At 24.1% G+C, this 17,866-nt stretch overlaps 1 protein-coding gene across 6 annotated transcripts in view; it reads right to left on the bottom strand.

Moving 5' to 3' along the window:
* LOC129609290 (motile sperm domain-containing protein 2-like) overlaps positions 1-17,866 on the bottom strand; it is a 65,581-nt gene that overhangs the window by 13,108 nt on the left and 34,607 nt on the right. For 2 of the 6 annotated variants that reach the window (XM_055521222.1, XM_055521223.1), the window contains one exon: positions 1,355-6,573. The exons of 1 other annotated variant lie outside the window; for it this stretch is intronic. In XM_055521222.1, the coding sequence (XP_055377197.1) occupies positions 1,990-6,573 (4,584 nt within the window). In that variant the 3' untranslated portion in view covers positions 1,355-1,989. Of the gene's footprint in view, positions 1-1,354; positions 6,574-11,987; positions 12,334-12,398; positions 12,540-12,667; positions 12,729-17,123; positions 17,260-17,866 lie in introns of those variants that run through there. 3 more of the 6 variants (XM_055521225.1, XM_055521224.1, XM_055521226.1) reach the window with 3 other exon arrangements.

The raw sequence follows: 17,866 nt of genomic DNA, 5'->3' as shown, positions 1-17,866 counted from the left end.
TGAATCAAAAATATTAAAATTTTCATTTCAGATTTTTTAATATTTGAATTTTGGTTTTTCAAAAATTATTTACAATTTTCATGTTCATATTCAGAAATATTAAAACAAACTTATTTTAATTATTTCAATTAAAATTTTATATAACCTTCAGTCAGAGTCAGTTTCGATACGATTGATTTTAAACTGAAGCTTAAAAATTTATAAGCAGAAAAAAACCTATAATTGCAACAGCAAACAAAATATGTATTTGTTTAATTTATTTTTGGTATAATCAAACAATTTAATAAAAATTTAATTTCTCTGAAAACATATACCTAACAATAATAAAGTACATTTAAACTAATTTTTATTTCCTAATTTTAATGAAGATATTCGAAATTTGAAACTTACTACCAACTACTACATAAAACACATAATCTGCTAAAATAAAACAAAACGACTTTAATTTCTTTTCAATCTTATTTCACGAGAAGCTACTATGTTTTACTGAGCTTGCATAAATATCTATATCTGAAAAAATTTAATACACCTAATATAATTAGTCATTTAACTTTTAAAAAACAAGAACAAAAATTAAAGTTTTGTATAAAATAAATATGTAATTTTTTACTATATTCATTTTTGAATCGACGAAGTACATATATAGATAAAATTAAAATTTTACATGAAATTTAAATCGTATTTAATTAGGTTAAACAATGAAATTGTTGACATTGCAAGCTATTAAAAGTTTTAAATGAAATATAAAGTAATATTTTTTTGATTTTGTATCATATTAGCCATTCATACATATTTAATTGATTATTATTTTTGTTTTCTTAAAAATTTACTAAAAATAATAATAGTTTAATGAAAAACCTATCAGTTTTAAATTATTTTTTCTAAATTTTCTAAATGTAGTTTCTACATAGTAGTCCCTATTTTGTTATTATTTCTGAATTTAAGAAATTGGTTAAGTCTACTTCCCAAGTAATATTGCATTAACTAATTTCAAAAAATATTGTATATAAAATTATGTAAAAATAACTATATTATTATATTAAAATATCGGCATTAATTTACTTTTTCTAATTTTTGAAAAATACTTCAAAACAAAATATTGAATTAATCTTGAGTTATTAAAGTTAATAATGTTAAAAATTAATTCAGTTAAGCTTTATATAAATTAATAATTCATGAAAAACTCAATAAAACTCAATGTTAATTTTTTTAATTGAAATTATTATGCGAAAATATTAGTAAATATAGTTGTTCAAGAATTTAAAGGATAATTTTTGAAATAATATTAAACATTTGTTTTGTTTTTTTTTACTATATTTAATGTTTTTATTATATAAAATATTTACGGCTCTAACAAATAATATTACGGCTCAAAAATTAAATAACAAAATGACTGTGCGAAAAGATAGTTAAATATTTTTAAGTTTATCCAAGTAGAACAAACTTTCTTCTAAAAGTAGAATTTTGTAATTTTTTATTTTATCAATTTTATAAATTAATATTTAGCTTCATTTTCCTCTTCTTATATTTTAATAATTATTTTAATAACATTTTTTTTTTTTTGTATTTTTAAATTTTCTTATTTTTTTTTTCAATTATTTTTAAACAATATATATATAATATTTATAACAGTTTTATTTACATTTTACATACACAATTGTAACCTGTGTTTGAAAAGAAATAATGTAAACTGAAACATTAATTTATATTTTATATTGTTAAGTTCTTTGTTTTTGTTTTTTTTTTTATTTTAATTAATAACTTCGTTAAAAGTCTTACTTTTAAAAACTGTTCGTTCCATTTGGATATTATTTAAATATCTTTAGCTATGCGTTATACCTCTTCATTATATTTTTGATAAACAATCTAAAAATATATATTACATATTCTGAAATATATTAAAATATACTTTTTTGCCTTATTTTATATTTGACTTATCCAAAATAATTAAAAAAAAAAAAAAAAAAAACAAATTTACTTTTACTATGGTCACCGCGCTGATGGTCCTCCGAAAAAGTCAGCTGCTGGTAAATCGAAGTTAAAATTCAATGTAGTATCTGTTGGTGTATTCAAAGAAGGTTGTTGATGAGGTGTATTAGATCTTTGGATTTGTTGTTGAGGTAGTTGCTGATGCTGTTGCTGTTGTTGTTGCTGCTGCATTGTTGAAATAGGAGAAATTGGATTTGTACTGTTTGCGCAGATCATTGAATTTTGTTGACCTATATCAATTGGACTTTGTGAATTTTGTATACTTTTAACTGTACCATTATCAATTGGTATGTTAATATTTCCTGCTTGCTGCTGAGTTCGTATACTTACAACTGCCCGCAGTTCTTGTCGAACATATTCAGAATTTGGTTGTACCGTTTGTTGCTGTCCACCACCCGTATAACCGCCATATGTATAAGCACCACCTGTATTATCTGGCCCGCCACCAAATGTTGAACGTGAAGCTGGGCCTAAATGTTGATTTGGTTGTGGTGCACTAGTTTGTCTTTGTATTCTTTGTAATTGTGCATTAAATACACTACCAGATGGGCTGAAATTTGTAGTATTAGGAGATGAAGGTCCAGGGAAATTTGAAGTGTCTTGCGATGGCAATGAATTTTGTCTCGCGACATTGTCAATTGTTGAATTTCTTCTTTGGTTTAAAAATTGCCTTGGATTATACCCCGCAGTCCATCTTTGATTTCCCTGTAATGCCGACGCTTGTATTGGTGACAGTAAAGAATTATTTTGCATATTAGGCTGTGTACTATAAGCAGGTAATCTAGGAGATAATTGTGTATTTCCTGATTGAAATGCTTGTTGTTGCTGTTGTTGGTGTAAAACTTGTTGAACTTTTTGAGGGTGCTGTTGGGGTGATAATCTTTGAGTTTGATTGGGAGTATATTGAGGCTGGTATGCTGCAGGATTTGGCATATTAAACTGCATATTTCGTTGACCAGGGCTTAACTGTTGATTCATTAAACCTTGTGTATAATTAGTACTAGGATGAGTGTCTGGATTTGGTATACCTCTTGTAAGAGATACATTAGGAGCAACTGCATTTAATAAAGATATATTAGGGTTTAAAGCTAATTCTGAACGTACAGACGCATTTTCAGACATAACAACATGTTGTTTCATTTGTTGTTGCAATAGTCTTTCTTTTTCATGTAATTGAGCTATTCTACTGTTTTCATATCTTTGTTGCATTAAAGAAGGTGTACTACTTGGAGCCGACATACGTACAGATCTCGACTGATACATAGGAGGCGGCTGTTGAAACCTCTGTTGGTTATTTTGTTGGTTTATTTGTTGTAATTGTGAATAGGCTGGTGGATTATTAAACTGCTGGTCCATTTGCATAAGTGATCTTTGAATTATATTTATAGCCATTTTTTCATTAATATCTTGATTTGAAGGCGTTGGTGTTGTACTCACAGAAGACTGTTCCATAAATGGCTCAGGTACGATATCAATTACATCATTTAATATTTCTGATAATTCTGGGTCAACTTCAGTATTTGATGTAGGCGTGCTTGAAGTTATGTTTGAAGATGGTGTCATTTGTTGTGAAACCGATCCAGTTGTTGATGACGATGGAGATACTATCGGAAGTGATGTCGTCGAGGTAGATATAGGAAATATTTGTTGTTTTTGCAAATCACTTGCCGCATTACTTGTTTGCAGACCAAATTTTTCTTGTTGTTGTCCTAGGTTTTGTTTTGACAATATTTGCATTTGATTTTTATTTTGATCTAAATGTTGATTTTCTTGAGAATTATTTTGGTTCAGCGAAATATTTTGTGATTTACTATTAAAATTGCTTTGTTGTTGATGTGCTATATTTCCTGGAGTTCCAATTCCAAGTGTATTAGTATCCCTATTCACAGACGAAGACGTAATATCTGGTATAATTTTTACAACAGGTGTTATTGTTGAAACTGTTGGAGCCTTTGCGGGATTAGATAACAAAGAAGCAAGCATTTTATTTTTTTCTCGCAATAAAGATGATGGTTGCTTTTTATCATCGGGCCTTTTGGATGTTCTTCCATCATCAGGTTCATTCAATGGTCTTTTTCTTGGTACATCTTGAATTCTTAAAAGACTTTTTAAGTCTTCTTCCGCCATATGATGTGGATTATTATTAGATGTGTGATCTTTCGGTGTATCGTCTTTTTGTAATTGTTTCAAAAGTTCACTTTGTCTAGATCTATTTGGGTTATCATCTTCGCTTTTATCATTTAACAGTTGCAGTAGCATTTGATTTTTGTTTGTTTCCGAAGATCTTCCTCTTGGTCCACCAAATGTTTTTGGTGAATTCAAAGGGACATTTGATTTGTTATACGGTATGCTATCTTTTTCTTCTTCTGCATTCAAAAGACCTTTGAGTATGCGATTTTTATGATCTTGCTCGTCGTGTAATGCCGATGAGTGTGTTCTTTTAGTTAATAAATTTCTTAGTCGTTCTGAATCGTTGCTTTTCGAATTAATATCGACAAGATTAGTATCGTCATTATTACTTTTACTAATATTGTTATTGTTATTATTATTATCATTATTATTATTTTCGTTATTTTTGTTAATAATATTATTACTTAGATGCTCCTTTGAGTCCTTGTCATCAAAGTTTTGAAATGGAAAATTTGGAAACACACTATTCAAATTATTACTATGCAAATTATTATTTGCATTATGTTGTGGGCTTGGTTGCGAAACCATTTTGGAAATATGATGCGGTGTTAATGGTGAGGGGCATTCATTGCCAACTGGACTAAATGTAGGTCCTGATGGTGGTCTTGGCGTACTAACTGGTGTATTTACACTTGTTCGAGAAGCTGGTCGGTAATCAAGTGTGGGTACATCCAACTGAAAAGGGGAATGCATATAATCAAATTCAAATGATTCGGCCGGAAAAAAATTGGTTCCTTCTGTTGCAGACGGTGGACTTGAAAAAGATGAAACCATATTACTTGTACCAGATGATGTTTGTACTTGCGGTAAACTTTTTTCACTATTTATAACTGAGGTCATTAAAGGTCCACCTACGCTTGCTATCGATGTTAAATATTGGCTTGTACTTGGAAAGCTAGAAATTCCACCACTAACTACATTCATTATATTTGTGTTACAATTATTATTATTAATATTATTATTACTACTAGTGCTAAAATTACTAACATCTAACCCGCCAATTCCTCCAAACGATGTACTTTGTTGCATAGATTCTGAGCTAGTTATTGATACTGCAGATGATTTATTCTGCATATCATTATCATTGTTCACAACTGTTTGTACTGACATTATATAATCACTTTCACCAGGTGTACAATTAACAAAAAGTCTTGAGCTAGCTTTTACATGTACATAAACATCTGGCGAGCCAAGCCGTAGCCTAAATGAGGCATTATGATTTTGTAATTGATTTACTAATGTAGAAGATTGTGTTAATTTGTTCAAATGTGTTTGAACTTGAGGTAAATCTTCTATATGACATAAATCTAATAACGATGTTCCACGTTCTTTTGAAAAGAATGATGAAAAATTTGGTCGTAAAGCTGATGTATCAATTTCCATTATTTTGCCATGTATGTCTAGTTTTAATGTCATTTGCTCTAATTGTCTTTGTTGAATATGTTGTTGCATATTTGTTTCTAATGGTGAATCATCCTCTGGTCGTGTTATTAAACATAAAACTGACGAACTATCATCACCATCATCTTTTATTGGTGCTGCTATAAAAACAACTTCTTCATAATTTTCTTGTCTTTGTTGTTTTTCTTCTATTGTTTCGCTACTTTCTTCATTATGTTTAACTAACATTCTAACTTTTGTTGTTATACTTCTTTTTGACTTTTGCTGTGTCGCTATATTACTTTGTTGACTTTCATCTTGATCCCATCCACTTAAATTAAATAACATATTATTTAGTATTGGACTTAATTTTGCGTGATCACCCGGATGTAAGTATGAATATATTGGTTGTCTAATTAAATCTGTTTTATGATAACCAATTAATTCTTTAATATTATGTGTACATGATTCAATAATTCCTTCTGGATTTATTTGTAATAATATCCATCCAACTGAAGTAACATAATGTTCTAATGTTTCAAAATATGCTGAAATTTCTGGATTTACAAATTTCTGTTGATCTGAATGTAATGATTCTGTTGAGGAAATTTTTTCTTGTTGAACTGGATGAAATGTACTATTATCTGTGTTACTACATGTAGTATTTGTTAGATTATCACGAGTGTTTCTTTTGTCACAAATATCACGATAAGTTTTAACAACTTGATTTAAAATTGCAGCTTTATCCGGTTTTGATGTTGTCATATCACCTCTTTTATTTAGCTGAAGAAATTCACCAAGTTGTTCTATATAATTATTTTCTAATTCTCTTCTTCTTTTTTCATTATTACATTTATTTATTTGGGATTGTGGCTTAGAATCTGTTTTTCGTCTTATTTTTCTAGTTAGTGTAGACTGTTGACATGTTACTACCGGCACAATTGGATTCATAATTCTATTTTGTGTCGTATATTGAAATGTGGCAGGTGTAATCGCCGCACCAATAAATGATGGCTGTAAATTGGAAATCGTGTTATTACTTTTTAATGTATTTCTTAAAATGGCTGTAATTACGATAATTATTGTTTTGGCAATGATGAGAGTGAATCACACCCAATATAACATCATTTTCTATTCGAGGTACTCACCATTTTTCTTTTTTTTTTCAAAAAAAAAAAAAAAAAAAACAAGTTCCAAAATTTTCAGAACGTTCAAACATTTACATATACTATTCAAAAAGGAAATTCAAATCGTTTTAAACAATTTCTTAAACTTATTTAACATAAGTGATTAAAAAAAAAATAACATTTAATATTTTGACACCAGTAAATAACAAAAAATAAAACAGCAAAGTTTTAATTAAATAATTTTTCTCAAAAACAAAAAAAAAATTTTTTTTTTATTTTGAAAAAAATTAAACTAAAAAGATAATAAAAACAAAAATACATACATATACATACATATGTATGATGTATTTGTTATTTACAAATCGATGTCTGCAATATGGTACATGTAGATTTCAATGACTCAAATTTTGGACAGTAAATTGCAATTTTTTTTTTAACATTGCCTTATTTAAAATAAATTTTTTTTTTGTTTCTCTAGTGAGCCGCAATTATTAATGAAATATTAGAGCCGCACAATTTCAGTTTTTTTTTTAAATTTGTTAATATTATTTTCACCTAATGAATAAATATTTAATTCCAATTGAAATATATTATGTCTATGAATTATTTTTCCTAAGCTGGGCCCGAAAACAATAAATTATTTATTTTTTTTAAATTAAAAATTTAGTGTCTTCTTTTTAATCACACTAATTTGACAACATATTTTTTAGCTACTATTTTTTAAAATTGAATTAACACGCATTTTAACCGGCTTTAAAATAATAATTTTTGGGGAATTTCCCTACATAAATCAAATAAAATATAAGTATGTATAAAATAAAAATTACGAACATTCATAATGAAGCGAATCAACAAAAAAAAAAAATTAGAAATAAGAAAATGTTCAATAATTTGTATATAGGTACAATAACATCATATATTTGTACACATTGAAAATATATTTCATAGTTTCAAAAAAAAAAAAATTAAGTTATGTAAATAATTAGACTTATATCAGCATGCAGTTAGTATTTTTATTGTTTTAGATTAGCATCAAGCACAACTACATCCGATCTCCAGCCCTCCTCCCCCTCTATTATAATATTTTCTTTAAATTGATAAAGTAGTTTTGGATTTAATCATAAATGTAACAGAAATTACAATAATTTGGTGAGTTCTGGGACCCGACCTCACCATTTTCATTATTTCTACTTTAGTTATTATTTACTCACCAATGAAAAATAAATTATTTCATATGGTTATTGGCGCACATCATTATTTATTTTTTATGTTTTACTCTGTTAATATCGAAATTAATCCCGTTTCACTAATATCCCCTCTTTATGTTGTTATTCAAATTTTTATGAAGAATTTTTAAACTAAAATAATGAATCAATATTTTTTTTTTTAATGCTTATTAAGCAAAACTCACTTCGAAGAATTTAAAATCTTAAAAATAAAATATATCAAAAAATAGCGAAAATAAAAATGAGAAAAAAAAATAATTTTACTGATAAAATCAAATTATTTCCAAAGTTGATCTTGTATTTGGAATTAATTTCAACTATTGAAAACTAAACTATTTTAATTCAAATACCTAAAATTACTTTTTTTTTTTATGTATATAAAGAATATATTAAATAACCCTCATAAATGCAAAAATTTTACATTGGAATAACACTTAAGTTGTGTAAAGGTGATGAAAATATCAAACGAATTATTTGCTGTTTTTAAAGAGCTTTTAATCAAAGCTTTTGATTTTTCGGTTCCATCATATAAAATTGAATTGGGAAGATTAGAGTGAATCGCTACCACCTAATGAATAATATAAAATAATATAGCTTACCTATTTTTATAGTAGTATAGGTAATTATTTATTTTTCTATCAATTTTCTTTTTCTTTTTTTCTCTTCATCTAATAAACTTGTCTTTTAAGAATTAATAATCAATTTTTAAGTAAGTAGATGTGTAATAATTATAAATTCCATCTTCAAATATTTAATAAACTTTGTTCAAATTCGCAAGTTATATAAATATTTATTCTAATCGTAAAAGTTGCTTTTAATGAGTTTTTCTGATTTCAGTTTCTTTTTCTTGAAAACAAAAAACAAAAAAATAACAAAATAAAAATGAGAAAAAAAAAACAGCCACAAAATTGTTAAACTTTGTTAGTATTTTTCTTAACTTTGTCTTAAAGAGTTTTTTTTTCTTCTATTACATTGTGTGTTGATCTAACTTTTGACGCATGACTTATTAATAGTTTAGAAATTTTACAGGATCAAATTATTTATTTATTAAAGAATTTCAGATAAATTTCGATTTATTCTAAAAATTACCTCACATTCGAATCATAAATAATTAATAATTGGATGAATGTAAATTTTGAAAGCGTGTTTATACGAATTTGAATATTTTGTATTTGATAAATAAACAAACGATCTATGTAAACTTGAGCTTGGTATTAAATTCCGGTATTAAATTTAATTAACACAATTCAATTATTTAGATATGATTCCAGAATTGTTTATCATTAAAGTATTACTGAAATTTTAAAGCAACAGATTCATTGATTTCGTAGTCTACCGGCATTTTTTTACCGTTTCCACAAAACAATTAAGAAACTAAATGCATCTAAATTCTGAATTAAAACTTTATAGCGATACTTTTTTCTCACTCCGTTTTTTAAAACTAATGGAAAATTGTTTAAAAAAAATTTTAATGTAAAATTAAATCAATTGTGTCGACTCAAGTTAATATCCATACTTTGATATTCTTCCAACTTAAAAAAATTTTACATACCACCTATAAAAAAACAAATTACAACCACCTATATTTTATGATCTACTGAATTAATGGGGTATTATTTCAAAAAAAAAGTTGAGATTTGTAGTATAGAATTTTTCAAAATTTATTTTATTCTGAGCATTACAAAATATTTTAAATAAGGTCGTTTACTAAAATTGAGATCAAACGTTAAATTAACTTATACAGTAATTAAAAAATTATTGCTGAATAAAACAAGTTGATGTTAGATCTGCATTTTGGTAGACGACCTAATATGAGTGCCAATCAATTCAAGTAATGCGTCTTAATCATATTAGAAATATGAAGAAAAATTGTAATACATAAATTCATTCTCAGATAGAAGTGTTTTAGATCAGTTTCGATTCTAATAGATTTTCACAAAATATTTTACCTAATATTGATAAAAAAAATTAAATTGGAGTTTTTTAAACTTTTGTTAGCTAATCATCTCTAAAATTTACAGTAAAAAAAAATTACAACACACAGAAAAATTTTGTTTTTCAACAAGCACACACACAATACAAAAGTTGAAACTTAAAATATATAAAAATTTCTTATATAAACATTTAAACAGAAATAAAAAAAAAAAGTATATTTATGAATTTCCCTTAAAAACTATGTAATTTAAAGTTTAAATTACATTTGTTAAAAATATTTATGTCGTTTAAATTTTATAAATTTCTTTTGAGCCGGTGAGAGTATAAAAATATTTTCACCATATGTTTTACCAATTAATTATTTTTTTTTTTTTAAATTGTATATTCATTAAAATAATAATAATTGTTATGTGGTGAGTGGTGAGTCCCGAAAAAAAATATAGTATAATTGTATATATATATATTGTACCTTGTTATATAATTGCTTCTTAGATTTGATTATTTTAAGTGATTATCACACTCACTAATTATCGTAATTTCAGCCAATATTCGAATATTAAAAATATAAAAAATAATGTATTTGCATTTACAAAATAACTTGATTTGTTTTTATATAATTATAAAATAATCAAAAAAAAAAAAATGTGTATAAGAATTCCAAAACCACACTAAGTAACTTAAATTATTCTATTTTTTTCTTTAAATAAGTAATATCAATTTCAGTCGTGTTTACATTGTTCAGTTCTAGAGGTTCTTAAACATTTTCCCCCATTTTCTTGAATACAAAAATATAAAATGTCATTTAAAATAAAAATTAAAGCAATAGAATTAACTAATTATTTGTATATATAATTTACTTTAAATTATATATACCCACATAGAATATATTTTTTTTTATTCTAATTTAAATAAAATCAAATATCAATTGTTTTAATGAAAAAAAATACATAATTGGAATTGGTTTTTACAAGAAGTATTTTTAAATTTTTTTTTGTTTTTGGATTTAAAGAAGACAATTTTCAAAAAACAAAAGTAATAACTAAAAAAAACTTAAAATATTTGAAAAGTAGTAGTAGGAATTAAATGTTTAATTACATAAAAAAAATTTATATATATAAAGCAGTTTCATGCTTGTCGATTCAATATTAAATTGATCTAAAAATTTATACATATTTTGTGATCTTAATTAATTTTTGTGATAACAATTAAACTTATATGCAATTTATAGAATAATACAGACATTCATATATTATTTGGAATTGGTTTATGCAAAAATTAATTCAATTATAGAAGCTTTCTAGTTATTAATTTTCCAAAAAAAACAGAAGATCGATTTTCTTAATTGATCAAGATCTACAAAGAAAAAAAAAATTAATAAATTAAATAAAAACAAAACAAAAACAACACCCGGCGTTTCTTTAAAATAGAAAAATAATCAATTACAGGCTACAACAAGAAAACAATTTTAAATTATTTTTGTAAATATTGTAAATATTACATTTTAAATTAAAAAAATATTCCAAAACACTTTCGAGTATTTTAATATTTCTTTAAATGCAAATTAATTATAGAGATTTTCAAGTAGCAAGATATTACAAAAAGAATAAAAATTAAATAGAAATTACAATATTTTGAACATAATACAGAAGTCAAAATTTGCTATTGCACAAAACTAAAGATGTAAACAAAATTTGTTTTCTTTTTTATTTTTCTTGCTTTAATATAATAATTAGACCTAATTTTAACTACTACTAACATTTTCATACACAAAAACAAAAATTATATTAAAAAAAAAAAATCATTAAGATTTTAGAAACTATAAGCGTTATTTTTTATTTTTTGTCTGTCTGTTTAATAACCCAATTCTGTCATGATCTTGCCTATTGCAATTCTGTATCTAAAACCAAAACATTTTGCACAAAAAACTTTTTGTAATACCCTCGTATAAATTTGTATTTTTTTCTTTTTTTTTTTTTTTTTTGTCCAAGTGTCAGTTTCGTTCCTGGAGTGTTATATAATTTTAATACGCAAAAAAACTTTCGTTTTACATTGGATAGCATGTAAACATATTATATTTTGTAAAATCCAAATGTACTTATTAAATTCCAAAAATTACACATTCAAATGGATTTTTACTTACGTTCTCAGAATTTTAATTGAGTGCACACAGAAATTTGTGTCGTTTTTTTTTTTAATGTAAAATGTCAAAATTGGACAAAAATTTTTTTAAGCAATTTTTCAAGTTTAAGGTGATTTCTCAAGTCTGCTCCTCACCGTGTATCAGCCACTCACTCTGATGACGTTGACTTTAATATTGGATATTATATTTTTTTAATTCCAATGATGAATCAAATTGATATTCTTTCTTTGTGGCCTTTAGGCAAAAAATTAATTTTTTTTTTTCTCTTTTAAAACTTACAAGAAAAATCGATCACAGTTCTTACGATAAAATTTATATATTTTTTTTTATTAATTTTCTTCGATATCTGTTAAAAAGAAAATCTAACTTATATCCAAAACTTGATTTTTATAATTTAATGTCCAATTATACCTCTAAAATATTTGTTTTTGAGATTTGCTTTTTTGCTTTTCACTTAAATTTTGATAAAGATTGTTTTCATTGTGATGAGATTCTGAATGATGTCAGCAAATACAACTAAAATGGAGATTAGAATAAAATCACTACTTCAATTGTTCACTATTTTGTTTAAATTTTTATAAAAATACTTTAATTTAATTGTATTTGATCTTTTTATAATTAATTAGTTGCTTTGAGCAATGAAAATTTTATTTTATTTAATTAAAAATTGAAAATCGTACTTTGGGACTGGGATAAAAAAATTTTACTTGAGCTTTTTTTTCTACTACACCTACTTTCTGCTCTGCTCAACAAGAATTCTTTTAGCTAAGAGCGTGACAACATGAATATTTTTAATAAAAAAATATATTTGTACTCTTTTATCTCATATATATAATCTATTTAACCTTTCTGCTTGTTTTGAAAAAAATCAATTTTACTCTTTCGCTCTACGATTAATCTATTAGCAAATACATTATTGCTACAATACTGCAACTACAACTTCATTTCTCACCTTTTGCCGGGAAAAAGAAATTATAGGATTTCAATTTGTGACGTATGGCAACTTAACGAAAGATAAAAAGAAAAAAAAAAATTGTAGTGTTTTGTATTAAAGTTTATAATAATTTGCTGTGTCGCAATTTGTGTCTATTAATCACTGAAAGCTACATAAGATTACTTGCGTTAGCAAAAAAAAAAGCATTGAAAACTTTACCATTAATACCAATTACCTGAATACAGGTATTTCGATATACATACTTTATAAACTTTTCAATATAAAATTTTAATTTGTTTTTTTTTTTTATTCTTTTTGACAGAATTATTATGATGACTGTAAATAAAAGCAACCATAATCTATGAAAAACTATCTACATCGATCACCTGATGGACTGACTACAACGTTAAATTATAGTCATTTGCCTATTTATATTTTCTTTAAAATTATTTCATAAATGTATAATATGTAGGTAGGGTAAAATTTATTAAAAAAAATTTTTTTTGCAATGTTCTAAAATGTAAAATGGAAAGCTATACATGTTTATATACATCTGTATACTCATAATTTTTGAATATGTATGTAAATTTAACTAACTACCGAAATTAAGAATTTCAATTTTCCGAAGTGAAAATGGTTTTAATTTAAAATGTTATCACATAAATTAGCAAGACACATCTATAACTGGGGATGTATTTAGAAATGTTTGTAAATTTAATTTATTTAGGGTCAAAGAACTAGGAAAGTCAATTAAGGGCAATCGTTTACTAGGAACACAAAAAAGCTCAACAGAATATTTTTTTTAAATGGAGTACTTCTGATGGCAAACATTATTTGTATGGAGTACATACTTAAATAGACAAGCTATTGAAATAATATTTTTTTTTTGCAGATTATAAATTGAAAAATAATTATTCACTTTTACTCTTGGGTTCCGGCAAATTCATTTGCTATTTAATACATTCTTCTTACCCGTTTGTAGTTAGAAAACAATTAAATAAATAGTGTTTGGAGAGAAAATAAAACAATTTCTCTTTATTTGAAAAGTAACAATACGAGTATATACATAATTAAATTCAAAATTTGTAGAAAATTAAATTGGCATTATTATTTGCAATTAAATTGACATATTTCGTAAATATCAATTTCATCATATTTTTGAAATGCAAAATATGCTCTTGAAATATCTGTGTACATAAACATTTGTACCCATATTCAGTTACAGCCTACAGAAGCTTTTTGGTTAAAGCCTACAGAAACCTGTTTGGATATTAATATTATATATAATAATAAGAGGTTGTTTTTGCATCGAAAATATTTTGCGAAACTTAACCCTATCTACCACAATTCGATGATTCGTTTACATAGGTATATATGTAATGTCATAAATTCAACAAGTGTGAGAAAAATTTGAAATTCATAAGCAAGGATAATTTCAAATTAAAACTTCTGAACCTACCCAATATAAATTTATTAAAAAAGAAAAAAAAAACAAATTAAATTAAAAAGAAAAAAACAACTGTTCAACCTATAATAAAATTTTAATGATTATGTAACCATTCATGACGAATTTAGCAAGAAATTTGGCTTTAAATTTTTTATTTTTTTAATTTAAGTTTGCTTAAAAATTCCTTTTCAAATTTCTACGCAAAATTGCGTTAACTCATTATTTTATTTTATATTATGTACATACATACATATATGTATATACATGTATATATGTTAATACCTGCTTCAAATTGACATTGTAAACGCAAATACATCTAAGAACAATAACTAAAAAATTAAATTACAAATTAAATAACCAAAGCGAAAACATTAATATTATTTTATTGCTCGTAAAAATTGTCTAAATGTTTTGATTATAAAAGACCAAAAAAATTTTGAGTATATTAGAGTAACCAAAAATTAAATAATGTCACACATACATTTTTGTTTCTTATATTTTTCTACTTGCAAATTAAATATTAGGGTTGCCACTATATATCGTTTATACTGAAAGTTTAATGAAAAGTAAAGGAGAGCATAAATTAAATTTTTAAATAACTGAATCTGCTAGACTTTCGAAGTATATAGAATTGTTTTTAAAATTTTGAAAAATTAATTATGAATTTCTGAAAAAATGAAATTTAACATATAAAAAATATAACAATCTATCTTCTGAATTGAAAAGTCATACACTAATAGATAGATTAAAACAACATCTTAACAAATACTATAGGTATAAATAAAATATAAGAGTTTTTTATTAGAATCATTAGTCGTCAAAATGTTTAATCAAAATAAATTATCATATACAATTGTTAATTAAACCAAATATTGCTCATTATAATTGTTATGAATTAAATATTGTACTATTTGAAACATAAAATTTTGTACTGATATTTGACAGTTAATTAATGACCTTAAAGCTCATTTGAGATTGGATGAACAAAATTGAATTGAATTGAATTGATAACCAAAAGAATATTTGCATTCGATTTACGTGTTCAAACTACTTATAATGTAGTTTTTGTACTCATATGTATGGTGTTTAAAAGAAACAGCTTTTTTTTGGTATATATATCAGTAATATATAGCTTTATTAGTTTATTTCTCATAAAATTTATATTTTTATGTTAAAACGTCCATTTCATAAAGAAAAGGCATATCAAATATTGTTATTTGATATGTCCGATTTTATTTGATAACCGAAAATTAAATAACCGTGAAAAACACAAAATCTATTTTGTTGTTAATTACAAATACTGTTTGCTCTTCCAGATTATCTATGAATTTGTTCAGGTTTATATATGAGTAGTGAAGTTGTACTCAGTTTTGGCCACTCATTTGTAATGAGAACACGTACATTGTACACAAAGAATGTACAACAATTCATATCTGTATTTGGATTGAAATGAATCCAGTTTTATTAAATAAAACTGACAAAAATAATTGAATTTGAAATTTTTAGATAAAACGTCAATTATGTTTTTATTGTATTATCTAGTTCCACCTTAAATTGAATTAAATTAAAATTCTATGGAAGAACTGCATTATAACAAATTCCGAAATAAGAAAATTTTTGAACAGTTTTAAAAATTTTAAAAGTTGGCATTCCTAATATTTAGAATACAATGAAATATGGTATATATGTAGTACATATTAAATTTCAGTTTAACTAACGTTTTTGCAATTAAAACAAAAAAAAAAATTATAGAATTTCGTAAATTTTCTTAATTTAGCACAGTTTTGTTTGGAAATTGTTCTTGTCATTTGATTTTCATTTTAAAACAATTTTTCTTGATTTTTTTTTGTTCTTTTTATTTTAGCATTAAAGTAATTTAATAAATTACTCAAAATGCATTTTTTCAATCAAATAAAATTTAAATTGTAATTTTTTGGCTAACTATGTATGTATGTATGTATATGCACATACGCACGTATAAACAAAATATTGTTTTAGTACCTATAACAATTTTTTTTTTTCTTTTTAAATCTTAGATTTTATTTATTCAATTCATGCAAACGCGTGTTTTTGATTAAAAAAAAAAAATTAATAAATTATGCAAAATAATTTTTAAAATTAAAAAAATTTATATATATGTATATATTATACATACATACATATGTGTGTATATTATATATGTATGTAGGTACAAAATAACGTACTTATCCACTTACCTACCCACTTATGTATATTATGAATAAATTTGGCAATTGAATAAAAAATTAGTAATACCAATTTTATTTTTTTATGCAAATACATACATACATATATATATATATATATATTAATATATTAATTAACAAATTATAGTTGAAACGGTTTATTTCATAATAATATGTACATATTTATGTATTCATGAACCTATACACACACATACATACATTATACTTTAATATACCAATATATGCTAGCTACATTCCTATATTATTTTGCAAAAACAATTCCATTTAAAATTGATTTCTAAATTTTTAAAATTGATTTTAATTTTTTATAAACAAAAAAAAAAAAATAAAAATTAAAAAAATGAATTCAAATCTTTATCAAAATATAAAATTTCAAAATCATTTCAGCAAATTTCAAAAATTATATTATTAGATTAGATATTTTGTTTGATAATTTCACAAAAAAAAAATTATATGTATAATTGTATATACATATCTACATGAATGTATAACGACTCCTTAACAAATTATTTAATAAAAAATTTAATTACCTTTAAAATATTAATCACATTTTTAAAATTTTGTTAATGTCCAATTTTATTTTTTAATTATATTATTATTATCGAATTTTCTTCTTTTTCGAAATTATTAAAAATGCATATATAAAAAAAAAACAAATTATCGGCGTGAAGGGCTTAAAAGAAATAGATAAACAAAATACTTCAAATAAAAATCAAAACATCAGAATTGACAATTGACATTTGGTTGACATAACAATATTTCTATTACATTTTTTTTTCTTTTCTTTTTTTTATAACAAAAGCACAAAATGTATTTCATTTATGTATATATATATATATATAAAATCAATATTTATACATAATATTGTACTAAAATTTTAAATGACATTTCGTTAAAAAAAAAAAAAAAGCTATAATAATTTTGTTTGCCCAATAAACATTTTTAAAAAAATTTTGATTTTTGATATTTATTCAATAACAAATTTCTGTCTAAAATTAAATCGTAATATTTACGGTAAATTTGCAATTATTCTCATTTTATAAGTAAAATGACAAAATTTTAAAAGTTGTACTACTTCCTTTTTCACTTCATGAAATTATTTCTTTGAAAATTTAACTCATATAATAATTATTTTTAAAACTCTTATTAAGAAATATTTTGTATTATATATTTATAATATTATAAATTAAAAAAGAAAAATGAATTATTTAATTAACTGAATATATCACAGTAACTCATAAATAATATTATAACAAAATAAATTGAAAACTGC

The sequence above is a fragment of the Condylostylus longicornis genome, unplaced genomic scaffold (genome assembly GCF_029603195.1).
Source record: "Condylostylus longicornis isolate FDR11 unplaced genomic scaffold, ASM2960319v2 ptg000038l, whole genome shotgun sequence".
NCBI lineage: Eukaryota > Metazoa > Arthropoda > Insecta > Diptera > Dolichopodidae > Condylostylus > Condylostylus longicornis.
Note: the sequence above shows the minus strand (reverse complement) of the source record. Positions and strands in the feature narration are given on the sequence as shown.